Raw genomic sequence first — 27,601 nt, 5'->3', positions numbered from 1 at the left:
TCAAAGTCCTGGATCTGGGGCTGGGTGGTAGCTGAGTGGGTGGGCCCACCAGCTCTCCCGTGACCTTGCCATCAGGACCAACTCTCCTGCACTGCCCAGGTGAGGGCCAGAGCCCGCTCTCTCTAGTGCCACAGCTGCATTCAAGCCATCAGGATCAGCTCAATCTCCGTTATTTTATTTGCCAGCAGGTATTTATTGACAGGGAACACCACTGGCCAACACCAGGGTCTTCATCATCCAGCTGGCGAGCAGGCACATAGGTCACAGTGCTTAGTCAGCAGCAGCAGGAGGGTCTCCTGCACATCCAGGCCGTAGGCTATTTTCTGAAAGTCATGGAGGGTGAACTGTGTGAACTCAAATGTATAGCAATCAGCACACACACAGTTGGCTCTAGCAGATGTGGCAGGAAGAATAAGGACAGGGCTTGGGCACAGGGTAAGGGGACATAGTTGAGGAGGGAGCCTGAGCTATCATGACTGGCAGTGATTGGCAACTCAGGAAGAGAGCTGTACAATCCCCTTGAAGGGCGTATCAACTACTGGTGAAATGCCCACTAGGGCCCACCTTTTAAAGTCTTCTGGTCCTCCCAATAACACCAAGCTGGGGACTAAAGCCCGCATGGGCCTTTTGAGGGGACACTTAAGATGCAAACAATAGGGACTGGAGAGGTAGCTCAGTGGCTAAGATCACTTACTGCTCTTGCAAAGGACCCAGGTTCTGTTCCCAGTACCTACATGGTGGCTCACAACTGCCTGTAACTCAAATTCCATGAGTTCCAGTGCCCTCTTTTCACCTCACTCATGCGCTTATGCACATGCGTTCGTTTGTTATGCCCAGTGTGCTGTGCCCAGGTGGTGGTGGGGATATCACACCCAAATCCTCCACTGCATCAGCTGGGAAATATGCAGAGCCTACTAAGGACTTGCCCACCTCCCTCCTGGACACTAAATCCACATAGCTAGGATCAAGTTATAGTACATCTTGGCAGGGACGAGCTGGCTTGGAAGAAAAAAAAAAAAAAGACTGTACTCCACAGGAACCTCAGTACCTACTATGTGCTCCTGGAAGAAGCTCCCCTAGTGGGTGAAGGGAGCTTGGTGGTCATGGAGTCCTTTCCTGAGGACATGGGCTGAAGAACATGGTATGAACACAGTGTTAGGAGGCTCCCAGCAGCATAGAAGACATGACAAAGGGCATATGTTAGTACAGCCAAGGAGACAGACTCTACAAGACCTGCGTGGCGGGCATGAGGGAAGACACAAGAAGAGAAGCAGGTATCCTGCTCCTGGAGGATAGAGGATAGATTATGTGGCCACACCCTAGGGAATACCAAGCGAGGCCTTGGTGGAGAACTGACGGAAGCCGTCACCGAAAGCTGTGACAATGACGTGGATGGCGGTGCAGGTGTTTGCTTCTGGCTGTCAGTGGCTGGAAGGCGGCTGGCTGTTTGAGAAGCAGGTTGGCATGGGCCCAAAGGCCTGGCTAAGGTGAACAGAACACCGTGTTCCTGAGAGGTAGATGGGCAGTCAACCAGGGAACTTAGCCTGCAGGGCAGAAGAAAGCAAGGATGCGTGACTAGAGGCCAGGGCAGTCACTGGTAAAGTCATGACCCATTGCCCAGTTTCCAGACTCAAAACCCCCTAAGGAAGCTGGGTCCCTAACACCATTGCAAGTCCCAGCTAAAGGTCCCAGGCCACTGGCTTAGGGGACTACACAGACAGAAGGATGCATCAGGCATGTAGAGAACCACTGTCCTGTTCTGACCCTAATATCCTGAGGCGCCATTACGGCTACTCTAATGTGGAACTGTAGCCACATCCCACCTGCTAATCCTGAGTCCATACCTCCAGATACCAGGCAACAAGAGCCGAGCGGTGGGTGGTGGTGCATATCTTTAATCCCAGCACTTGGGAGGCAGAGCCAGGCGGATCTCTGTGAGTTCGAGGCCAGCCTGGTCTACAGAGTGAGATCCAGGACAGGCACCAAAACTACACAGAGAAACCCTGTCTGGAAAAAAAAAAAAAAAAACCAAAAAAAACCCCAAAAACAAAAAACAAAAAACAGGCAACAACAACCAGACCCACCAGACCCAGATCAGAGTGGGACATCATGTGGATTCTGTCCTTGGTCATTCACAAGAAAGGTTGTCAGGGACACAATTTAAAGACTCAAAAGATGCAAGGCTGGCAGCTTCACAGGAGCTCCATTCGATCCACTAGAATGTCTATTACGAGGCAAGGGGATGGGCATGGGGGACGAGAGTAGATGGAGCAAAAAACTGTAGCATGAATCTTTTTTTAAGATTTATTTATTTATTGTGTATACAGTGCTTTGTCTGCATGTGTCCCTGCAGGCCAGAAGAGGGCACCAGGTCTCATTACAGGTGGTTGTGAGCCACCATGTGGTTGCTGGGAATTGAACTCAGGAAGAGCAGTCAGTGCTCTTAACCACTGAGCCATCTCTCCAGCTCTGTAGCATGAATCTTAAAATGTCTTATTAATAAAATCAAACCTGAGGCTAGGTATTGGTGTGAATGCTGGGAGATCAGAGAGACAGAACAAGCCACATCTACCTCACCTTGCCAGTTCCTCAGCTGGTCTTATTTCCTCAGACTGCAAGCTTCTGAGTCCTCATCCAGAATGAATCTCAGCTGAATTGTGCTGCTCCAAAGCCTGAAAGCTTAACCAGCCAAATGCTTCTAGTTTCTGGTCTTCACGCCTTATATAATCTTTCTCTTTCTGCCCTCACTCCCTGGGATTAAAGGCCCACTTTCTGGGATTAAAGGCGTGTGTCACCATGCCTAGCTGTTTCCAATGTGGCCTTGAACTCACAGAGATCTGCCTGGCTCTGCCTCCCAAGTGCTGGGATTAAAGGCGTGTGCTACCACTGCCTTTCCTCATGTTTAATATTGCGGCTGTCCTGTTCTCTGATCCCAGATAAGTTTATTTTGGGGAACACACAATATTTCAGGGAACACAATACCACCACATCTTTGCCGAAGCAGGGCTCTCCAGCTCTGGGCTTACATGTCCCTTGCATGTGTGCGTGCTTTTCCACTTTGTTTAGCAGAGGATCCATACACTTGTGTTCATGACAAGTCATGGTCATATGGATGCGCTTCTGCCCAGGGCTGTCATAAAGCTTGTCTTTTGGTTGTCTAGTGACTTGAACTTGCCGGGTGACTGTAGCTGGCAGGCCTTGGGTCCAGGGTGCTGGAGTAAGAGAACTTCAAAACAAGTCACTCGGTTGCAGCCTGTGCCCTCCATTAGATGACACACAAGGTAGGGAGGGTGTTCCAATGGTGAGTGACTGCTTCTACACTTGGGAAATCTTTAGCCCCAAACCAGGGACACAAAGGGGCAGTTTCAAATAGGGAGAGCCGCCAGTGAACCACACATAAGTGGTCTGGTTTCCACATACTGCAATCTGACTCCAGATTGAAGGGCTCGGTAGGAAATCTGGCGTCCATGGCTGAGTGCCTATGGTGGACCTGTCACAGAAACTCAGGGTGCAGGGCCAGGCTGTTCACCCACAGTGAGGGACAGTGCCTGCTGAGTTGGAGATGAAGCAGCTGACCACAGTCTATTCTGTGACCATCTTCTTCTTAGACTGACTGACTACTTAGCCTGATTTATGCTCTGTCATCAGGTCAGCAAAGCCAGGGACAGTCACTAGGTAATACAGTGATTCTTGGGATGGCAGGATATATAGCTTGCCACATGCATGCGTGGCTCAGATCTTTGTGGGCCTTGCCACACGGTACTCACCACCCATGTGTGCCTGGCCCTGGGCTCACAATATGGCCTGTCTGGAGCTCCTATCACCGACTGTAATGGTTCAGGGATGTCACTTTGGCATATGGACACAAATAGACAGTCATCAATTGTTGTGGAATAGAATATTTGTTTAATTATGTAAAGATGTGTTGCATTTGTCTGTGCTGCATTTGTTTAACTATGTGAAGATGTGTCCTTTTATGTTGCATTTAACTATGTAAAGATGTGTTATCACTTCTCGGCCTTTTGGCTAAGATCAAGTGTAGTAAAGATGTGTGGTTGTTTTAACTTGCCTGCCTAAAGCACCTGATTGGTCTAATAAAAAGCTGAACAGCCAATAGCTAGGCAGAGGAGGGATGGGGGGGGACTGGTGGACAGAGAGAAAAGGGGAGACAGACAGACACAGAGGAAACAGGAAAGCAGGATAGACAATACATAGATGAGGTAAATGAGCCTTGGGGCAGCATACAGATGAATTGAAATGGGTTAATTTAAGTTAAAAAGAAAAAAAAAAGCTAGCTAGAAACAAGCCTAAGCTAAGGCTGAACACTCATAATTAATAATAAGTCTCTGTGTCATGATTTGGGGGCTGGAAGTCTAAGAAAGCCTGCTACAATCAACAGTGTGGCAGGTATGGGAAGAGTTAGTGCTTCTGAGGTGCCCCTGGTCATACACTTGAATAGAGAAACCAAGAGACTCACAGACATATAGTCTGTTTGATTGGGTGGGTGCTGGGAGGAGAAAGATGGAAATACCAGAGAGCCGAGGTCTGGTGTGTGTCAGATGGAAGGACTGGGGTATAGACACAGGTGTTGACAATGAACTATCACCCCAGTCTCCAAAGGATGCTCCTACACTGCAGATTACTCACCATGAAAGTATAGCACCCACGACTGTGACAGTAGAATTGTTGAAGAATGCCAACCTTGGGCATGACGTGGTCATGCCCATCTTGAAATCAGAGTGGCTATTGATTATCTGCGTGAGAACTTCACAAGATGGAAGACTATTAACATGCCCTTGTGGAGCGAGTTGGGTAAGGGTCTTCCGCCCTTTACTTGAGATCCAGCAGCTCCCTCCTGCCTCAGCTTCATGTGCTTTGGGGGTGGTGAGACTATATACAAGGTGAAAGTGTAAGTAAAGGGTGGGGACTGGAGAAGACTCCCTCTCTGTGGCTTTCAGGTTGTCACCCATGCTAAGGTGGGGACTTTTGGGTGATATAACTGTCTTAGAGGGCCACCTATGCTCCTGTAACTCTTCACCAATACACTCATTGCTCTGGCAAGCTGCGCTTAGGTTGTGTGGCTTCTGCTACAGCTGACCTTTTGGGGGTGATGAGATTGTTTTTGTTTTTTTTTCATGTGTCTCCAGTAATCAGCAACATGCACCTACCATGGAAGATGTTCTGGACAGCCAGGTAGACAGAATGACTTAGTTGGGTGACACCAGCCACACTGTCAGCCTCTGTCACGTAACAAGGAGCGGAGGAATGGAAGGCAGTGGTTGTTTAAGCAGAAGCTATGCCCTACCTGGACAGCAAGGCTGCCCCAGTGTTCCGGGTGCACCCAGGACAGTGCCTCCAGGACAGGGCCTCCAGGAGACTGGCTGTTGCCCTGCCACAGTGGGAGGTTTATTCTCACCCAGCAGCCCATGTGCACAGCCTAGCTCCCTCTCCCCAGAGGTCTTGGCTGAGAATCAGGCTGCCCTGCCGGGTTCTTCTGTCAGCATTTCTTCTCAGCTGTGGATGACTGGAGCTAGCCATTGGGTGATGGTGTGTGTGTGTGTGTGTGTGTGTGTGTGTGTGTGTGTGTGTGTGTGTACACACTCCAGTGCTGTAGTGCTGTGTGCATCCTGGAATGTGGAGTTACACGCCTGGACCTACCTACTCCGGGCAGTCACATTGGTCCCCTCAGTTGTGACACAGTGTTTTCAGACAGTGTACCCCACCACTGGGGTCGCAGTGGCTGCCTGCTGATAACCACTGCCTTGAAGAATGGTTTATCCTTACCCTCCAGCATTTCCAGATGGCCACTTTGAAGTATACCTTCTAACAAAGTCAGTCTTGCAAAGAACTTCTACCAGCCAGGTCCATAAGCTTCCACCATGCCTGCTAACAGCTGAGGAAGGATGTACTTGGCAAGGCTCTAGACCTTGGCTTATGTAAGACCCCAAAGACTCTGCTGGATCTAGAATCAAGGGTGAGGTCCTTTTGATTCTACAGATGTACATGTGCACATATATGTTCTTTCTTAATGGGGTGGCAAAGAGGCAATTGGGCCAGAAAATCAGCACAGGCCCCAGGTTAATTGCCTTGGGAAGTGTGGGGCAAGTCCTGGTTGTTCTGGAACTCTTTGTAGACCAGGCTAGCCTTGAACTCACAGAGATCCACCCGCTTTTGCCTCCCGAGTGCTGAGATTAAAGGCGTGTCACCACCACCTGGCTTATGCACAGTTTTGAAGATCAGTTTTGAAGATGCTTTCTCACAAACAACAGTGGGAGGGAAGAACATGAGCTTGCCATGCTCCTGACTTAACCCCAGCTTGGAGTTCTGGGGCAGGATCACAGTAGTATAGGATTGGCCCAACCCAGAAACAGCAGTCCTTTACTGGAACACAGGGTTCATTGACTTGGCCAGTACAAGCCCATACTGCCACCTGCTGGCCATATACCCAGGGAGGACCGATGTGATTGACTCCTACAGGCCATCCATACTGTCTGAGGGCAAAGGACAGCTCTGCCCTCAGACATGATCTTCTGGGTATGAGGAGCAGAGGGAACCTGGGTGGACAAGCTCTTTAGGTTCCCCCATCCCAGCCCAGAAGGCAGAGTGCTGGCACAGAGGTGCCTACATTCAAACCCCAGAGTCCATGTCCCCGAGCTCCAGCTAGTGACCACCCCCCACCCTCTCCCACCCCATCCCCACCGCCTCTGTGGTCAAGGACCTTGCCTGTATCATTTGTGTGCCGGGTGGGGTCCTGCTGAAGCCTGTCCACCTCTCTTTTCAATCTATACCAGACTAGTCCCCTCTACTGCCAAGCAATGGACCCTCACTGCTGCATATGGCCCCAGGTTCCTCCACTAGAAACATTCATTCATTTAGAGAGGTAAAAGTAGCGGCCACCCACCCTAGCCTGAGAAAGGGTGCCAGGTCATCAAGTTGGTAGACTCAGATTACAAGAGCGCATCCCAGCAGCAGGAATTTCTGGTCCAAGGTCACAGCAGCCAGTGCCTAAAGAGCAGCCACCCACACCCAGCTCCTGGATACCTGCAGCACATTCAAGGGAAGAGGGCTGCCCCAGCCACCTGCCCTTCACTAGGGTGTATACCTACTTCTCCACTGGCCGCATGGAAACAGCACCACTTAGGGACCCCACTGCTTTCGGAGGATGGCTGGCTGTGTGTGGAGTCTGCCTCTTGTGACCTGAGTGGCTGTGGTATAAACCCTGGGGAACCAGCAGGGAGCGGGGCCTGCACATACAGGTCTGTTAGTTTATTAACCATGTAAGTATCCTGACATAAACACCCTATCCCAGTTGGGTAAGAACAGCATCTAGCAGACAGAGTCAGGCAGATGGAATGGAGCGGAAGCCAAGCGTAAGCCTGCCAGACTCCATTCTAGGGTCCAGGTAGACGGTGACCACCAAGGGCCCAGCTGGCATGATGTTAGTGCAGTACAGGGGTGTCTTAATTAGGGTTTCTTTTCTTCCGTTTTTTTGTTTTTTGTTTTTTTGTTTTTTGGGACAGGGTTCTCTGTGTAGTTTTGCACCTTTCCTGGAACTCACTTTGTAGACCAGGCTGGCCTCGAACTCACAGATATGCTTGCATCTGCCTCCTGAGTGCTGGGATAAAAGGCATGCGCCATCCCCCCCCCCCCCCCCCCCCCGGCTTTAATTAGGGTTTCTATTGCTGTGAAGAGCCACTAGGACCATGGCAACTTTTTTTTGTTTGTTTGTTTGTTTTTGTTTTTTGTTTTTTAGAGACATAGTTTCTCTGTGTAGTTTTGGTGCCTGTTCTGGATCTCGCTCTGTAGACCAGACTGGTCTCAAACTTACATAGATCTGCCTGGCTCTGCCTCCCAATGCTGGGATTAAAGGTGTGCACCACCACTGCCCAGCTATGGCATCTCTTATTGTTATTATTATTTATTTATTTGTATTTTATGTACATTGGTGTTTTGCCTGTATGTCTGTGTGAGGGTGCTGGATCTCCTGGAACAAGAGTTACAGTTGTGAGCTGGGAATTGAGTGCTGGGAATTGAACCCTGGTCTTCTGGAAGACCTTAATTGCTGAGCCATCTCACCAACCCCCACCATGGCAACTCTTATAAGGAAAAACTTTTAATTGGGGTGGCTTACATTTTCAGAGGATTAGTCCATTATAATCATGGCAGGACATGGTGGCATGCAGGCAGATAGGCTGGCTACATCTTGATCAGATGTAGCAATAGGAAGTGTACTGTCTCACTGGGTTTGGCTTGAGCGTATATGACTCAAAGCCCACCCCCACAGTGACACACTTCCTCCCACAAGGCCACACTTCCTAATAGTGTCACTCCCTTTGGGGGCCATTTTCTTTCAAACCATCACATTCCACTCTCTTGCCCCCCAAAGGCTTATAGCCAATATCATAATGCAAAAATGCATTCAGTCTTCTGAGATTCTATTAGATGTAATCCCCTATAAAATCAAAATCAAAAAACACATCACATATTTCCAACATATAATGGCACAGGATATACATTACTGTCCAAAACATAGGGAAGGGAACATAGGAAATACTGGACCCAAGCAAGACAGAAAACCAGCTGGGAAAACTCCAAACTCTGCATCTCCATGTCTGAGGTCAAAATGCTCTTCAGATCTCTAACTCTGTTCAGCTTTGTTGACTGCAATATACTTTTTTCTCTTGGGCTGGTTCCACTCCCTGTTAGCAGCTGTCTTTGGCAGGTAATCCACACAGCTCTGGCATCTCCAACATCTTGGAGTCTTCAAGGCAATCCAGGCTTCAACTTCACAGCTTCATGTAATGGCCTCTCTAGGCCTCCATTCAGGGACACCCCTGACACATGTCTGGCCTCAATGGCTTTCTTTAGGCATGGAGGCAGATTCCATAATGCCTTTTTTCTATCCTGAGCTGTAAAGCTCTGGGGCTTACTGGGGCTAGAACAAGGCCAGCTCACTTAATTACATCTTCACCAACTTCATTTCTCATGGTTTCCTTTACTGCCTAAGCCTGGCTGTTCTGGAATTTGCTCTGTAGACCAGGCTGGCCTTGAACTCAAGAGGTCTGTCAGCCTCTACCTCTGGAGTGCTGGGATTAAAGGCATGCACCACCACATCTGGCTCTAAGCTTTTCTTTCTTTCTCTCTCTCTCTCTTTCTTCCTTCCTTCCTTTCTCTTTATTCCTTCCTTTCTCTTTCTTTCTTCCTTTCTCCCTTTCTTTCTTCCTTCCTTCCTTCTTTCTTTTTTAATTTATTTATTTAGTATACAGAAGAGGGCGCCAGATCTCATTACAAATGGTTGTGAGCCACCATGTGGTTGCTGGGAATTGAACTCAGGACCTCTGGAAGAGCAGCTGGTGCTCTTAACCTCTGAGCCATCTCTCTAGCCCTAAGCTTTTCTTTATTTCCTTTTCACAAGTTGGAACTGGGTGCGATCTTGCCCTGAGGTCACTGTATCAGGCTTTCTTGGACCACAAACCAGCTCTCAAATCAAGACATGGAGACTTAGTATCAATTATGAATCCTATACTTGTCCCACTTGCTCTTGTAACTAAATTTAAACTGTTTCTCTTCATCTATGTTTTGCCTTGCAGCTTTGTACCTTTCTTTCCTTCTGTGTGTCTTACTTGTCTCCAGCCCTGCCTATCCCTCCTCTGCCCAGCTATTGGCCACTCAGCTTTTTATTAGAGCAATCAGGTGCCTTAGGTAGGCACAGCAACATATCTTTACACATTAAACAAACACAGTGTAAACAAATATAATACATTTTTATATAGTTAAACAAATGCAGAATAAACAAATGTAACACACCTTTACATAGTTAAAGTAATATTCCACAACAGGTCACCAATCCCTTTATTCCATTTCTTTTTTGTTTCTTTTTGTTTTGTTTTGTTTTTTGTTTTTTGAGACAGGGTTTCTCTGTGGAGTTTTGGAGTTTTGGTGCCTGTCCTGGATCTCACTCGTAGACCAGGCTGGCCTGAAAAATGCAGAGATCTGCCTGGCTCTGCCTCTCAAGTGCTGGGATTAAAGATGTGCACCACCACCTCCCGGCTTCTTCAGATTTCTACCGCTGTGAAAAGACACCATGACCACAGCAGCTCTTATAAAGGAAAAGCATTTAATTAGGGTGGCTTACATTTTCAGATGTTTAGTCCATTATCGTGACAGGACATAGTGTTGTGAAGGCACACATGGTACTGGCTGTACCTTGATCAGAAGACAACAGAACGTAGTCTGCCTCACTGGGCATGTTTGAGCATATGAGTCCTTAAAGCCCACCTCCATAGTGACACACTTCCTCCAACAAGACCACACCTCCTAATAGTACCACTCCCTTTGGGGGCCATTTTCTTTCAAACCACAATGGGAAAGGGTGTAACAGGTATCTGCTCCTTTCACATGTATGCACAGGGCTGCAGGAACACATGCAGGTCACAGCTTGGGGCAGCATGGCAGGCAAGGGGGTGGAGTGGTGAGGATAGACCAAGAGGACCCCAAGGACCTTTAGAACCCCAGATCCCTGGAGAGCTGCAGCAGAGGAGCATGGTCGAGCACCATGCTGCCAAGGCCAGGGCTCCCCAGAGGACACAGACGCTCAACCTATATCCTGATTTTTTTTCTGATTTTCCTCACACCCAGATGAACTTTCTGCCCAGCTCACATTGGTGTCTTCCTCTTGGAATACTGCTGTCAACACTGCCACAGCAGGCTCACGGGCTGAGCCCCAGAGCAAGGCAGCTTTTTCTTACTGAGGTAACCAACTTCAACAGAGGAAAGGCTATGCTGGCTTAGTTTAGGGTTCCAGTACACGTTCACGTGGCCCCACTGCTTTGAGATGTGCTGAGCGGCACATTGTGGGAGTCAGTGGTAGACACGATTCCCCTATGGTTAAGAATGAAGAGTGAGCCAGGATGCCGACATGTCCCTGTTTGGAAAGTGTGTCCACCTTCCATTGGCCCTAACTCCCCAGAAGCACCGTAGCAGGAGCCAGGTCTTTAGAAAATGTATTCGGGAGCTGGAGAGATGGCTCAGAGGTTAAGAGCACCAACTGCTCTTCCAGAGGTCCTGAGTTCAATTCCCAGCACCCACATGGTGGCTCACAGCCATCTGTAATGAGATCTGGCACATACTTCTGTATACATAATAAATAAATAAATGTTTAAAAAAAAAAAAAAAAGAAATGAAAAGAAAATGTATTCGGAAGCCCCTGAAACTACGTGCTACATACTTTGCTTGCCTGAGGCAGATAGACCACAGGATAGGGCAGGATCCTCCGATCCTCTACCACACTGAGCACCTGTTCAGGGACAACTGGCCAGGTGCCCACCAAGGTCAGTAGACTCTGAGTCCTCATGGGGGAGACATGGGGTTTCATCTACGTCCCAGCTCTGGCAGGATAGGTGCAAACTCAATAGCATTAAAGATCCCCATTCTCAATGACACAAACCGATACATTTGATTCCTGGTGACCTTCAATGATCAATTTTATTATAAAGAACAGTATCAAAATATACGAATCTGTTTAAGAACCACCAAGAAATGCAGCTTTTTAAAGGGCCAAGTGAGTTATCAACTGTTTCAAAGTAGGCAGCTCCTCCCTCCAAAGTCTCCTGGAGAAATGGGGTTGATGTCCATGGGCCACATTTTCTATAGGATGTCCTCTCAATAACTTAAAAGGGTGAGTCTGGCTTCTGAACCAGGATGCTTGTCACAAATCCTCATGGGAGGGTGGCTGTGTGCGGGTTTCCTCTGCAACTTCTGTCAGAAGACATACAGATCACTTAATGAGTGCCCAGAGCTGGAGGGCTTAAGGATGGGTTTAGATGGGATGGGAGCTGTATGTACAGGCGCTGGTGACCCAGTACCCACTGGGGTACCCAGGCCGGCACTTCACAGCCTAGAGGCTGAGCAGCAAGTGAGATAGGAGGCAGAGGGCAGGCACTGACAGCAGACAATCCTGTCCTATGGCTGCTAGGTTCCTCTTTTATCCTTGGTATTCACTGACCACAGCACTCCTAGGTGTGGATATACAACTGTTTGCCCTGCTGAGGATGGGCTTTTGTTTGGGGAAAGTCTTGTCAATGTTGGTCTCTCTAAACACTGCCTGTTCCTCCTTTCTACAACTCTTGAGAGTCTGTCAGACTGAACTCTCTCCAGGAGAGCAGCTGACTTTCAGACTGGCACCTATCAGTGTGGCTTGGCTTACAGTTTTTGCAGATAATTAGGAAAATCGGGATGAGCCCAGTCAGGGGTGACTAGTGGTATCCTTATGAAAAGGGAAAGCTTGGACCCATGTAAGGACTAAGAAGGTTTGGAAAGGACTGAACAGACCCTACACTTTACAGCCTCAGAGCCAGCCACAGACCTGACCTTGGGCCGGAGTTCCAGAACCCAAGCTCACTCTGTTGGGAATCCTCGAGGGGCTGGTAGCTCAATGAGGCTGCATTCTGCTCTTCCTTCCCCCTCAATGGGACTGGCCCACTCTGCTTTTCCTCTTTCTCCAGCCATCTGTAGACCCAGTCTGAAGGCATTAACTGACTCCTCCCCTGTACTGGCTGGCCTCTTCACTCCTGCCAAGTCCTCCTCCTCCTCCTCCTCCATGACCCTGGGTATGCACTGCACAGAGGTTTTACCTGACTTCTGCACTAGCACCAGAGCAACTCTTTGTCCATTTCTTATTTGGCAGCTTCCAAGTGTCTGGCTAGTCCCGGCCCTGGGGAGGGCAGGCCACACTGCTCCTCGCCTTCTACCACTCACCGCCTTCAGCTGTCTGTACACAAGCATCTTCTGTCTCCTCAAAACCTTCTGGACACACGCAGACAAAGCTCCCTGGAATATTGTAGCAGTTCTCATCTTTCTTCTTACATGCCTTTTCTGCTAGTGAGCATTCATCTATATCTGAAATAAAAATAGTCCATTTCAATACATGATGCACACACACACACTCACACACACGATTAGGAAACTTGCTCATTCATAAATGAAATCAATGGGATCATGAATGCCCATCAGAGGAAGAAGTGGAGATCAGGGAGGTGCTCAGAGGAGAGCTTCCTGGGCCTCAGTGGCCAGGCCTCAACTGGTGGAGCAGAGACGTCTCAGCAGTGAGGATGGGAAGCCCAGTGCCCTGGGCAGTGCCCAATACAGTGGAGATGACCTCAACCCAAGACAACCAAGTCCCTTGGGAGCTGATGATGGCACAGGGGCCCAGCAAGTCTGGCTGCAACCAGCACCACAGCACTGTCTGTGCAGGGGCAGACCCCACATCTCTCAGAGGGTGAAAAGTTCCCACCCACAAGGGCCCTTGGGCAAGTGATGCGTTCCTTCTATGAAGTTCATCTTCTTCAGCAGACAGCTCACTGACCTGTACACTCTCCATTCTGCTTGCTGTAGCCAGAGATACACTCTTTACAACTGGCTGGGCCTTTTCCTGTGCAGCCCACACAGGTAGAGTCACATTCTAGAAACAAGGAGAGAAGATGTCAGGCAACTCCCACTTCAGTAAGGCAGGGCAAGAATAGCACACCATGGAACAGCCCCTAGCAACATGGAGGAATGTTGTGGGATGTTCAAGTATGTCAAATGTGTTGCTCTGATTGGTTAAAATAAAACACTGATTGGCCAGTAGCCAGGCAGGAAGTATAGGTGGGACAAGCAGAGAAGAGAATTGTGGGAAGTGGGAGGCGGAGGAAGAGAAACCTGCCAGCTGCTGCCATGACAAGCGAGATGTAAGGTACAGTTAAGCCACGAGCCACGTGGCAAGTTATAGATGAATAGAAATGGGCTAATATAAGAGTAAGAGCCGGGCGGTGGTGGCACACGCCTTTAGTCCCAGCACTCGGGAGGCGGAGCCAGGCGGATCTCTGTGAGTTCAAGGCCAGCCTGGGCTACCAAGTGAGTTCCAGGAAAAAGGCACAAAGCTACATAGAGAAGCCCTGTCTTGAGGAAAAAAAAAAAAAAAAAAAGAAAATGAGATTTAATCAGATTTTGGGGGTTGGGGATTTAGCTCAGTGGTAGAGCTCTTGCCTAGCAAGTGCAAGGCCATGGGTTCGATCCTCAGCTCCAAAAGAAAAAAAAAAAAAAAGAGTAAGAGCTAGACAATGGCAGGCCTGAGCTAATGGCCAAACAGTTTAAATAATATAAGTGTCTGTGTGTTCATTTTGTAAGTGGGCTACCAGACTGCTGGGGCTTGGTGGGACCTGGAGAAAAGCTTTCCAGCTACAGAGGAACTTAGAAACAAAGCCACCTCCAGCCCAGTGACAGCTTGTTTCCCCAATCAAGACCTCAGTAAGAACAGCCACGCGGAGACTACAGTGTCACACTTCACCCAGAGGACACTGCAGCCTGCTAGCTTAGACCTGCGGGCACTGGGTGGCAGCCTCGCCCCTGTCTCCCTGTGAATTGCCTAAGACCCAAAAATACTCATACCCTTGACTTAGCAAATTCGGAAAGCAAAAAAGAGTGTGAAGTATTTTCTAAGCCGGGCATGGTGGCGCACACCTTTAATCCTAGAACGTAGGAAGCAGAGGCAGAGGATCTCTGAGTTTGAGGCTAACATGGTCTACATGGTGAGCTCCAGGATACCCAGGGCTACACAGAGGGATCCTGTCTCAAAAAAACACACAAAAAACGGTGAAAGGTTGTTTTTCCCTACGAGGGAAAAGACTGATGTGACTTAAACGAAAGAGCCTGAGACAGCAGCATGCTCCAAGATTACTGTGATGGACAGAACCCCGGAGGACCGAGAGGTGCGGTTTTCCTGCAGCACATCTACTGCTGATGTCACCACTTCCAAGTTGCTGAGGCAGACCGTACGGCGGCGGTCAGCCTAGTCTCACATGCTGAAGGAAGACAGAGGAGCCCTAGGGAGGATGACAGGTCCCAAGACGCTGGTCACCTTCACACGTGTATGAGCCGTTGACATTCTCACAGTACTGTGCATCGCTGCAGGGAGGGGTCTCTGCTGCACACTCATCCACATCTGGAACAAACCAGCAAGGCTGTGAGCAGAGCCAGGACGGCAGGCCTGAGGCACCACCCACCACTGCGCGGGGCTCCCATGCTTCCACCCTAGCTCAAACCCGCCCTTCCTGCGCTCCCCTACTCATGGCTCGAAACCAGCTTGGGGCTGAGTTCTGAATCTGCCTAAGGCCAAGCAGCTGCTGCGGGGTGAAACCAAAACTGGAACTAATAGAGGGGGGAGGGGAAGCGGCGGCGGGCACCTGGGGCTACAGAAGACCAAGCCAGTGCATGGCAGGGCCGCATGCCTGGTATAGTGATGCTACCAGTTGTGGTGGGGACACCTGCTTAGTCAAAACCACATGCAGGCCCTAAGAGTGGCCTTCCACAGCCCTGAGGGGCAGAGATAAAAGGTATCATCAGGTGGGAAGTCAGACCTCCTGGGGGAGACCCTCCCCTCTAAGTTACCTTTCTCCCTCCCACCCATTACCCTCCTCACCCACACAGGCATCCTCCACAAGTGACCAGCCCACTTCGCACTCCACACAGTCTTTGTTGGATGGACCTGAGCATGTCTTGCAGGACTCATCACAGGCTGAAAAGCAAAGGCTGTCTTGAGAGGCTCCTTCAGGGAACAGGGTCCCGTCCTCTCCCACACAGAGGAAAGCTTACTTTAGAAATGAGGATTTAAGCTCAGCGGGAAAGTAACAAAAAATGAGAACAAGAAAATAAGCAGCTGTTAATTCTGAGCAAGACCTCACTACGTGCAGCATCCCTCATGGATTCATAAAACACGAAGTGTGTGAACTCAACCTGGGACACTGCCCTGTGCAGGCACAACTACACGGCCCCCGAAGGCTGGCAAGGCCTGTGCTCTCTGCTCGGTGATTTGACAGGCAGAGCTGACCTCAGTCGCGGGAAGCACTGCCCGGGGAACCTCGACAACCAGGTAAAAACGAGAGTTGGTGGAGCCAGTGCTCCGAGGGTCCAGGTTCCATGTGTAGCCATCTCTTATGGGCTCAGAAAGTCCTTATTCCTCTGAGAAGTTGTTTGACGGACCGCGGATACATCCTAGCCTCTCCATCTTGCCTCCTCTCTCCAAGGACACCTGGCAGGAAACTGAAAGACCTGTCCATCCTCAAGGGACAGCCATAGCCTGGGAGCAAGCCTTTCATCAGACTATTCCAGGTGATCATATGGACTATGGCCCACTACTAGGTGCTAGGTCAAAAAATGCAAGGGCATCTGGCATAGGCATGACAGAACCTGACACATATGCATTCAAACTCCATGTCACACCCACAAGAAGTGGCAAGTAGCTTTTCCTTCTGGTGTAGTTTATGGATACTTCAAAAAGGCTACATCTCTAGTCCTCCTGCACTGCTCTGGACACCTGGGATTAGGGCGTCAGGAGGCCCTCGGTTCCCAGCTATGCAGTTTCGGCAGAGGGCTGCTCCCCACAGCCCTGCCATAAACCAAGCTGGACAGACTCTGGGTGCTGCTGCTCACCTGCGCAGATGCTGTATGTCTCGTTCCTCAGCAAGCTGAAGTAGCCATCCATGCAGTCGATACACAGTGGCCCCTTGTAGCCGACGTGACACTGGCAGGATCCGTCGCCCTCTCTGCTGCCATCTCCACTGCAATGGCCATTCCCGCTGCAAGGCCTCTCAGACCCACCCTGGCATTCTTGGGAGACAGAAATCTTGGCTTGGAGCATGCCCCAGGGGTGGCCACGCCTGGTTCTCACACAGGGAGGGAGAGTCCCAGCATCTCAACACGCTCACAGCCTAACAGCCACTGGGATGCTTGACCGTTTAAACCTGGCGCCAATCCTGCTGAGGAGTCAGGGGCCCGAAAGCTGAAGGAAGGGGCCAGAGGCAGGCCCTGACTACCCAGAGCCTGCAGGATCGGCACTGGGGGAAGCCAGCTGTGGGACAACACGTGATGTGCCCACGGAGAGAAATCTGATGTTGTATTCAGCACCCAGCCAGGGAGAGACAGCAAGAGGCATCTCAACCCGTGTGCATGCCTGAAACTAAAACTCCTGCCACCAGACCCAACCCGATCTAATGACTGACCAGTCTCAAAGCTCACTTCATAGAAGGGCCAGGGCCCGCTAAGCATGCCTACTACCCCCACCCCCAACTCCTTATCAACAGGTCTCTGGAGCACACACGAGGAGCTCCTGAGTCCATGATCCCTCCCCTAAAAACACATTAGGACCAGAGGCTCTGAGCTCTACAGTGCAAAGGGGGAACTTTCCTAAAGTTAGCAGTGATGCAGGAGCCTATGGTCCAGGCTCACAGCACCAGAGTGGGAGTGGACAGCTACTCATCTGCGGAAAGAGGCAGGGTCCCCAACTCCACAGAAAGATGATGAGTTCAAGTCCCCTCTGTGCTTTTAAACACAAGAGAGTCAGAGAGGAGTAACAGGAAAGATGGAGACTTGGGATTTCCCAAGAAAAACATACCCTGACAGTGTGGCCCATAGGTGCCCGGAAGACAGCATGCTTTCAGTGTGTGTACACAGAACCACTCAAATAGGTTAGGGTACTCCTTCTTCCTGAGGATTTAGAAATGGTCATTAAATCCCATGAAATGCTGGGCCGGGGGCATGGCTCAGTGGTGGAGCACACACAAGAACACCCCTAGGAGATGTCGGAAGCCTTGGACAGTTTCAAACCCTAAATATACTATAGGCCTTTACAAACGTACTGTTGGGGAAGTTTAATCTGTAAATGAGGCATAGTAAGAGATCCACAATATCAAAACAGAATGAGATATGCTGCGATGAGACTTATCTTTAGGCTTCTTATCTTTAGGCTGAAGTAACTACCTCAGGTGATTTGGGGTAGGAGGCACCGTACAAGCCCCCAAAGCTGTGCGATGGGGGAAGCAAGAGTCAGGTGTGCATAGGACCTCTCTGCAAGCTTCCTGGCTGTAAGAGCTGTGCTCTGGTAAGAGATGATGGCACTAAGTGGGTAGAATGGGGCAGGGACTTAGGACTGCTAACGCTTCTGTACTGGGAAGTGACTGAAAAATACCCATCAGGAGGCAGGTCCCGAACACTCACAGCGTCTGCCACCAGGCCTCTAGCTGCTCCTCCTGCTGTTCCAAGAGCTGGTTGCACTCAAAGTCGCTGCTGTCACACAGGCCCTCCAGGATCTCCAGGAGCCGAATCTCACTGAAACATAACCTGTCAGCACCCCCAAAGCACCAGCACCCCAAAGCACCAGTCTGCTCACTTTGGACGTGTCCCACTTAGAGACTACTTTAGTGAAGAGGAGACTCTCCACAACCACGGGCAGGGTTAGTCAGTAAAGAGAAGCTAACTCGGGATGTGCAGGGGACCCAGGGGTAGCAGGTGCCTCCATCACCACAGCATGGGAAGGAGAGCTCATTCCGTTAGCCAGGGAAGCCAGAAGTCCCTAGGAGGGCCCGGGGTTCCAGTTTGCGTTTTCAAAAAGCATTTGTGTGGGTGTGCGTGTGTATACACTGCACGCGCACGCAGAAGTGGTTGTAAGGAGTGTGGAAGGCTGTAAGGTCAGTGAGTGGCCAGAGGCTGGTATAACCAAGGACAGGTGTCCACCATCTAAGGACCTTCTGTATGCCGGTGGTTAGCACAAACCCCAAGGGCTGACCGCACATTTGCAGTTCGTGGCCGCCAATCCGCGCAGTTCTTGGGCACCTACCTGAATTCGTACTTGGAAAGAGTTTTCTCCTCCCACGCCGTGTTGCCGCCGCCGAAATTCTTCCTGGCCGTGTTGGCCATCCCCTGCGGAGGAGGTGGCACCGGATCGGTGGTCCGCTGTGAACCCTGCTAGCCCCCGCCCTGCGCCGCTGCCCCGGGCCAGCCGCCCGCCCACCTGGTTAAACTTGTCCACCAGCGTCCGGCACCTCTGGCACATTGTCGACTTTGGGGAGGTCATGGCCGCCGCCGGCGACAGAAGCAGCAGCAGCAGCAGCAGCAGCCGGAATGCGGCAGCGGGCGGCAGGTGCATGGCGGGCGGACTGCCGGGCCACCGGCAAGGAACTGTGGAGTCTCGGCCTCCGCCCACCGGCCAGCGCGCCGGCCGTTCCCCGGGCTACTTCACTGCGTCGCCGAGGCCCCGCCCAGCTCTCAGCAGGCGCGCTGCCATTGGCCGGACGAATACGCCCTGCCTGATGTGGACCAATTCAAGCTCGCCACGGACAGCGACCAATGAAAAGGCCCCGGGTCAGCATCCCGCGAGAGAGGGGCGGGGCCGCAGGCTTTTAACTTATCCTCGTGCCCCGCCCTCTACTCGAGGCCTGCGGCGGCCATCTTTACTCCGGGCCGGAAGCGCCTTCCTCTGTCGCCAGTCTGGGCTATGGTGGCCATATTAAGTTTGGGCAAAGACTTCATTTCTGCGCTGCGTTTCCGCCGCCCGCTTCCTGCTGAGGGCAGTCCGCTAAACTCCGAGGGGTCAGGACCGGAGAGAGCGCGCTGAAGAGTTCAGCGCTCGCCGTGGGGATTGAGGTACTCGGGAGGTGGCGAGGCTGGGGCTCTTCCGAGCGTGACGGCCATTGAGTTCCTCACCGAGGGGGGGGGGGGCTGAACAACTCACCTGGGGATCGGACTTAGGGGCTGAGCATGACCCTGGGGGCTGGACATCGCACCTGAGGCCTGGACCTTTCAACCTTCCCCCACCCTCCTCACCGGGCGGCCGACTTGTCACCTGTAAACTAAGCTCTGCTCCAGGGGACCGGCTCAATGTGTTGGGAGCCCGGTAGTCGACCTTTCCGCCCGGGGCCTCAGGCAGCGGGCACACAGTGACCTAACGATTTCTAAATGACTTGATTGAGAAGTAATGTGCATTATCTAGATTTTAGAGAACAACACCTGCTTGTACACATAATGCAGTTTCATCTGGTCTTTGGTTGACAAGTAGGCTTCATTTGCACCAGATCATTTATGTTTCCAGCTTAAAGCCACAATTTGAACGAATGATTCCGACAATTTCCGCGGAAGCCTTGGAATCCCAATTGACAGGGACACCAGGATCTTTGAAGGGTACTACCTAATCTGAGGTGCCCTCCTTCTCCAGGCACATTTGCTAACAGTATGGCCTTTTTGAACTTGGCTGCTGGAAGGCGATTAGCCATCTGTCTGCCCAGCAGCTCCCCCCATTCCCGTGGTAGGTGGTTTTTTTTGTACTGGTGAATATCTTATGTTGTTTTTTGCTCCTAGTTGAGCATTCCAACTCACTCTGGTCTTCTGCTGTCTTTGAAAATAGCTACTGTTGGTCCTCAGCAGAAAGCATCCCTATCTGGCTGTGAGGAAGTGCCCTGTCTGGGAGGAGGAGGATCAGGTGAGTTCTATGGATAATATTCACCCTAAAGCTTGGATTTCCTTCAAAGGTATGAGGAGCACATGGTTGGGACAGCTAAGTTGGAGTCCCTCAAGCAGCACATCACACACTGCTGCCACCTCAGTGACGTGGGTCCCTCCCTCCTCTTTTGAGACTGGGTCTCACATAGTGAAGGCTGGCCTGGAACCAAGGATGACTTTGAGCTTCTTCTGATCCTCTTGCCTCTACCTCCTAGGTGCTGGGGATACACATATCTTCTAGCACACCTGGGTTTTATATGGTTCTGGGGATTGAACCCAGGGCTTTGTGCTCTTACCAAGTTGCCCAGGTTGGCCTTGAACTCTATCTAGTTCCTCCTGTCTCAACCTCCCAAGTGCTGGAATTCTAGGTGTGCATCACCATGCCCCTGTTTTATGCTGGGTTGAGAACAGTTTTTCTTTTAGTCAACAATCACACTTTCCAATTCAGTACATTTTATTGTGTCTAACACAGGTGGCCATAAGTCAAGAGAGGGTGTTGGCCAGATTCACTGTAGCCGTGCAGCCAAACTTAGAACAAGTGAATGCAAGCTGTGCTTTATTTACATTCCACTAAAGTCCTCATGACATGCCTTCATGCAGGGTTGATGAATGCCTTTGGGGCATTTTCTTGGTTGATGATGTGAGAGAGCCTAACTGTGGGCTGTGCCATCCCTGGGCTGGTGGTCCTGGGTGCTACAAGAAAGGCAGGCTGAGCAAGCCATGAGGACCAGGCCAGTAAGCAGCACTCCTCCATGGCCTCTGCATCAGTTCCTGCTTCCAGGTTCCTGCCTTTGATTTCCTCAGATGATGGACTGTAAGATGAAATAAACCCTTTTCCCCCCAAGCTGTTCTTGGTCATGGTGTTTTATCACAGCAATATAAACCCTAACTAAGACAATAGGAATTATGAGAATTATTATATTTCAAAGGGTTGGGGCTGGAGAGATATCTCTGTGGATAGGAATGCTGACTATTCTTTTAGAGGACCAAGGTTCAATTCCTAGCACCCACATAGTGCCTCACAACTATCTGTAACTCCAATTCCAGGGGATCGGATGCCCAGGTGTACATGTAGGCCAAACACCCATACACATAAAAAATAATTTTCAAAAAATTAAAAAGGTGTGTTGGTCAGGGTTCTCTAGGAACAGAACTGATAGAATGAAATATAAGTATATATATATATTATATACATATACATATATTACACACACACACACATATATATGCATACGCTTATGTATATAGGGGATTTATGAGAATGGCTTACAGGCTGTGGTCTAGCTAGTCCAACAATGGCTGTCTACCAACGGAAGGTCCAAGGATCCAGTAGTTGTTCAGTCCCCAAGGCTGAGTGTTTCAGATGGTCTTAGGTATACACTGGAGTCCTGAGGAAGTAGACTCCATTGCCAGTGAAGGAATGGACTTGCCAGCGAGAATGAGGAAGAGCAAGCAGGCAAAGAGAGCAAGCTTCCTTCTTCCTGTGTTCTTTATGTAGGCCGCCAGCAGCAGGTGTGGCCCAGACTAAAGGTGGAGCTTCCCGCCTCAGAAGATTTACTTAAGAAACAGTCCCCCACAGGTTTATCCAGCTGCTTGGGTTTTAGTTAATTCCAGATGTAGTCAAGTTGACGAAGAAGAGCCATCATAAGGGCCACTGCTTCTTCTTCCCCAACATCTTACCAGTGTGACCTCAAGCAGAGTTGGGAGTTTTAGGAGCTGTGATTCTGTTCTGTCTGGATGTATAGGATGATAGTGTTAACGTTGGACACTTCTTGTCTTCGGTTCTGTGAAGGTACATGAAGTTTAAAGCACCACATGGCTGGCAAGAAATCATCAGGCAAGTCGGACGGCACACCTTTCATTTCAGCACCCGGGAGGCAGAGGCAGGAGGATCTCTGTCAGCCTGAGACCAACCTGGCCTACAGAGGGAGTTCCAGGACAGCCAAGGCTACACAGAGAAACCCTGTCTCGAAAAACCAAAAAAAAAAGAAAAGGAAAAAGAAACCATCAGGCGGGCAGCCCCTGCTGTTTCTGGGGCTGTTGGTCACTGTAGCTGCCATCCACCTTGTGGCCTGTCCCTATACCAAGGTAGAGGAAAGCTTCAACCTCCAGGCTACACATGACCTGCTGTACCACCAGCTGGATATAGACAAGGTGAGGCTGCTGCTTGGCACTGAGACTTGCTCTACTTCTCCAGCCTCTGTGCTCACCACCCCTTCTCCTTGCAGTACGACCACCATGAGTTCCCTGGAGTCGTTCCCAGGACGTTCCTTGGGCCACTGTTGATTGCAGTGTTCTCCAGTCCTGTGGTTTATGTGCTTTCGCTGTTGGAAGTATCCAAGTTTTATTCTCAGTTGACAGGTAAGGGCCTCACATGGGTGAGAGCTGTGAGAGCATCACATGATCCCAGCTGGGGCAGGGTGCGGGGGCGGGGGGACGACATTGGCAGGACTCACTGTAGCCTTGCCACCAGACCTGGGACAAGCGAGCAGGAGCTGTAGCTTAGACACCACTGAATTCCTCATGACATACATCTAGATGCAGGGCTAGTGAAGAAGGCAGGGACGATTCCCCCTGCCGCTGGTTCATCTGGAGGGTCTCAGTAGTAACTCACAGTGCCTCAGCTGTTGCAGAGTCTGCATATTCCACAAGGGAGGTGCCGGCAGACCTCGAGGCCTGAGATCATCACACTGGTCTGCGTACAGAGCCCCTGGGCCCTTCTCTGTGCCCAAAGTTTTTCAATGATGCAGAAGATGTGTTCTTGCTAGTAGGACGCGATACAGTATTTTAGCACAGGTGTGTGATATAGTAATCAGACCAGGGCATTTAGCTTTTGGTTGTTTGTTTCTTACGATACTTGTTTTGGGGTATTGGGAACACTGTGGCTCCTCTTTTTATTTATTTGTTTGTTTGTTTTTAATTTTTATTTATTTATCTATTTTTGAGACAAGGTTTCTCTGTGTAGCTTTGGAGCCTGTCTTGGAACTTGCTCTGTGGACCAGGCTGGCCTCAAACTCACAGAGATCTGCCTGTCTCTGCCTCCCGAGTACTGGGATTAAAGGTGTACACCACCACCACCTGGCCTCCTCTTTTTATTTTTATTAATTTATTTATTTGCTTATTTGTTTGTTTTAAGCCAGGGTCTCACTGTATAGCCCAGGATGGCCAAGGACTCAACAGTCCTCCTGCCTCATCCTCTGAGAGCTGGTTTGGTAGGTGTGTGCCACCACATTTGGCTTCTCTAGCTGTTTTAAAGAGAGTCCTCCATTGGTGACATACTGCCATGCTGGAGATCAGCAGTCACCCCACTTCTATAGTTGGAACCCATACTTTTTTTTTTTAATATGCATGAGTGTTTTGCTACACATATGCATGTGCACCATGTACATGTCTGGTGCCTGTGGTAGTTAGAAGGGAGCAGATCCCTTGGAACTGGAGTTACAGATGGTTGTGTGCCACCATGTGATTAGTGGGAGCTGCATTCAGGTCCTCTGTAAGTACTCTTAACTGCTGAGCCATTTCTCTGGCACCCCCCACCTTTTTTTTTTTTTTTTTTTTTTTTTTTTTGAGATGTGGTCCTGGAGTGCATACTTAGAGACTAAGCTGGCCTCAGACTCATAGAGATTTGCCTGCCTCTGCCTCCTGCGTGCCAGGATTAAAGACGTGCACCACCACACTAAGCCAATACCACCAAGCTGAGGACTGAACCCAGGGCCTTTGTGCTCACTTGGCAAACACTCTACCACTGAGCTAAATCCTCGTGCCCATACTTTTTTTTTTTAAATACTGGGTTAAGAACATTCTGCACATTGTTCGATAACCTGACATCTTTTTAGCCAACAATCACACTTTTCCAATTCAGAACATTTTATTGTGTCTGAATAACACATGTGGCCATAGTAAGATTTTAGTTCGTCTAGCCTATGTGAAAGTGGAAAGCCTTTTTTTTTTTTCTTTTTTTAATTTCATATACATTTGTGGTTTTGCCTGCATGTATATCTGTGTGAAGGTGTTGGCTCCCCTGAAACTGGAGTTACAGACAGGTGTGAACTGTCATGTGGGTGCTGGGAATTGAACCCGGGTCCCCTGGAATAGCAGACACTGCTCTTAACCCCTGAGCCATCTCTCCAGCCCCCGTGGAAAGCTGAATTCCTGAGGGAAACATAGCCTACTTCTCAGACTGGTGAAGGTGGGGAGACTTGCCTTTGCCCCGGGCAGCCGCAGGGAAAGTGGGATCAGAGCGTCCAGTGGGGCGGGGCCAAGCCTCGGCCCCGAAGGAAGCCTGTGGAGGGTGTGCCAGCTGCCTTCGCACAGTGACATTTTGTCCTCAGCATGGGATTTCTGATGATGCCAGCTCCCGCAAGAGGCCCAAACAATTCCCCTCAGGGTTATGATAGCCATCCTAAAATGGAGGTTGTGTGATCAACTGTCCTTGTCCAGGACTCAGACAGACGTTTGGAAAGATGGGAACCCGGAGGAGCCCTAGGATTTTCAGGTGACAGGTTGAGCAGATGGGATCTTGAAGAAAGTAAAAGAGCTTTGCCTGGGTATCGTAAACAGAAGTACCAGACAAGCTCCCTGGTAGCATCAGTACAGCAAGTGGACCCAGACTCTTATGGTCACCGGGCCCGAAGTGAGACATCTGTGCTTTGAGTCCCAGTATCCACTAGTGTTCAGGAAGAGAGAAGCCCAGTGCTGGACAGGGACCACTCTGAATGCCTGGGTCAGCTTCTAAATGTCTGCAGCTCCCATCCTGGGATCGTTCCCATGGCTGTCAGTTTCTTGCCCCATCACTTTAGGCCTTGGCACCCACTGGCCAGTGGCTAATAAGGCTTGTCTACTCAGGACATGTGGACCGACTCTGTCCAGGGGTACCTGCTTCACCTAAGATCACTTGCTCCAGTGGTAGCTCCCAATCATCTTCCTGCCCCTGCAGCTGGTGTTCCCACCACATCATGATCTAGATGCTTCACAGGGTTGTTTTTTAATTGACCCTTCATCAGCACTGCCCTCCACTCCCCCGCCCCCAGTCTAGAGGTCTCTGGTTACCCTGCCCTCCCAATACTGCTCTCCAGCTTTGCCCAGCATTTGGCACTCAGCCAGGCCTGTGGGGCTGAAAGGTAGAAAGAAGCTTGGATGGTGTGAAGTCTTGGTGTAAACACAGGCCCCAGGTCTCTAATGGCCACTACCTAATGTGCACTCCCAGGTAGTTCCCTGCATATTGTCACTGACAAGCACTGCAAGTGGTACCCCAAGAGGCCCTGGCTTCTTCATCCATGTGTGCTCTTGGGTCACTCACAGCATGATTTTATTGTTCATTTGATGTAGTCAGAGGAGTCCTTGGACTTGGTGTGATTTTTGGACTCTGGACATTACAAAAGGAAGTGAGACGACAGTTTGGGGCCTCGGTGGCTGCCATGTTCTGCTGGATATCAGCCACACAGTTTCACCTCATGTTCTACTGTACGAGGACACTCCCCAACGTGTTGGCCCTGGCTGTGGGTATGTAGCTTCGGGCTGTGCCTTCTGACTCCTCACTTCAGCTGAGCACACACATCTACCCATTGCACTGCCCCTCCCCCTCATTCGGCTCTTCATAAACTGCTCAGGGTCTCCTGTTATGGAAGCAGGGGTCTCTGTATTCAAGCTGGTACTTTGTAGAAAATGCTACCTTGGAGTACCTGTGTGCCACCCCAACAGGCAACTAGGCTTCTTTGAAGTTTGGATGTGTTTCAGGAGGGACATAGTCCTACTATGTAGTCCAGGCTGCATTGAATGCTAGATCCTCCTATCTTGGACTGCAGTACTGAGCAGTCACAGCTTCTAGAGTCTTTTTTTTTTTTTTTTAAGATTTATTTTTATTTTGTGTATATGAGTGTTCTGAATGTATTTAAGCACATCATGTGTATGCAGTGCCTGCAGAGGCCAGAAGAGGGCATTAGGTCCTCTGGAACTGGAGTTACAGACAGTTGTGAGCTGCCATGTGGGTGCTAGAAGTGGAATCTGGGTCCTCTGCAAGAGCAGCCAGTCTTTTAATGGCTGAGCCATTGCTGCAGCCCCTACAGAGTGACTTGTCTATGTGTCTTTTATAATAAGGAAGTGAGCCTGGTGGTGGTGCACACCTTTAATCGCAGCACTCTAGAGGCAGAGGCAAGCGGATCTCTGAATTCTAGGCCAGCCTGGTCTATAGAACAAGTTCCATAGCAGCCAGAATTGTTACACAGAGAAACCCTGTCTCGAAAAAAAAAAGAAAAAAGGAAAGAAAGAAAGAAAGAAAGAAAGAAAGAAAGAAAGAAAGAAAGAAAGCGAGTGAGCCCCCCTTATGTGTGTTTTGTGTTTGCAGTTCTGCCAGCCTTCACAGCCTGGCTCCAGCATAGGTGGGCCCTCTTTGTCTGGCTCTCAGCCTTCGCCATTATTGGCTTCAGGGCTGAGCTGTGTATGCTGCTGGGCCTTATGCTGCTGCTGACCTTGTACCAAAGAAGATTGTCTGTAGCCAGATTGTTCCAGCACGCCATCCCAGCAGGGGTTCTCTGTCTAGGTAAGTCAGTGTTTCGGTTTATCTGTGAGTATTTTGGTTTTGGTTTTGGTGTTTTGAGACAGAGTCTGACTGTCTCGGTTACTGTTCTGTTGTTGTAAAGAGGAACCAGGACTAAAGCAGCTTTAAAAGAAAGCTTTTCATTGGGGGCTGGCTGACAGTTTCAGGTTAGTCCATGGCCATCATGGCAGGAAGCTTGGCAGCAGGCAGGCATGGTGTTGGAGCAGTAGCTGAGAGCCCACATCCTGAACTACAGGCAGCAGGCAGAAACAGAGAGAGATTGAGACTGGGCCTGGTGTGGGCTCATTTGAAACCTCAAAGCCCACCAGTAGTGACACACCTCCTCCAATAAGGCCACTTCTAACCATTCTTAAATCTCTTCCAACTAGGAACCAAACATTCAAATTTATTAGCTTATAGGGACCATTCTCTTTCAAAGCACCACACTCACCGTGTAGCCCAGACTGGCCTCAAATTCAAGCTCCTCTTGTGTTAGCCTTCATAATGCTAAAATTACAAGTGGCCCGTTTGAAACTTAGTGTGTATGTGTATGTAGCATCCAAAGGTCAACCTCAGTGTCGTTCCTCACTGAGTTAGCCACCTTGGTTTGATTTTGTTTTTCTAGATTTTTTGAGAAATATTTATTCCTATTTTATGTGTATGAGTACTTTGCCTACATGTCTGTCTGTGTACTGAATGTGCGCCTGGTGCCCATGAAGGCCATAGAGGGTATCAAATCCCCAGGAACTGGAGTTATGG

At 49.9% G+C, this 27,601-nt stretch overlaps 1 protein-coding gene and 1 long non-coding RNA gene across 4 annotated transcripts; one reads left to right on the top strand and one right to left on the bottom strand.

Moving 5' to 3' along the window:
• Positions 1-11,352: 11,352 nt before the first annotated feature.
• On the bottom strand, positions 11,353-19,059 carry Creld2 (cysteine rich with EGF like domains 2). Its single transcript, XM_036207528.1, has 10 exons — positions 18,824-19,059; positions 18,650-18,732; positions 18,031-18,141; positions 17,429-17,520; positions 16,468-16,644; positions 15,458-15,553; positions 14,897-14,980; positions 13,364-13,459; positions 12,757-12,897; positions 11,353-11,757 (listed from the first exon to the last, which is right to left on the bottom strand). The coding sequence occupies exons 1-10, from the start codon at positions 18,956-18,958 to the stop codon at positions 11,708-11,710; spliced, it is 1,065 nt and encodes a 354-aa protein (XP_036063421.1). The 5' UTR covers positions 18,959-19,059; the 3' UTR covers positions 11,353-11,707.
• A 261-nt stretch (positions 19,060-19,320) lies between these two features.
• Positions 19,321-22,223, top strand: LOC118597266. 3 transcript variants are annotated; one of them, XR_004946793.1, is made up of 4 exons: positions 19,321-19,455; positions 19,901-20,113; positions 20,213-20,287; positions 22,100-22,223. It is a non-coding gene; the product is annotated as an uncharacterized LOC118597266 (long non-coding RNA). The 3 variants fall into 3 exon arrangements; XR_004946794.1 differs by having other exon boundaries at positions 19,323-19,455; positions 20,024-20,113; XR_004946792.1 differs by lacking the exon at positions 19,321-19,455 and having other exon boundaries at positions 19,490-20,113.
• The last annotated feature ends 5,378 nt before the right edge of the window (positions 22,224-27,601 follow it).

The sequence above is a fragment of the Onychomys torridus genome, chromosome 16 (genome assembly GCF_903995425.1).
Source record: "Onychomys torridus chromosome 16, mOncTor1.1, whole genome shotgun sequence".
Taxonomy (NCBI): domain Eukaryota; kingdom Metazoa; phylum Chordata; class Mammalia; order Rodentia; family Cricetidae; genus Onychomys; species Onychomys torridus.
This window is presented reverse-complemented; position numbering and strand designations above follow the sequence as displayed.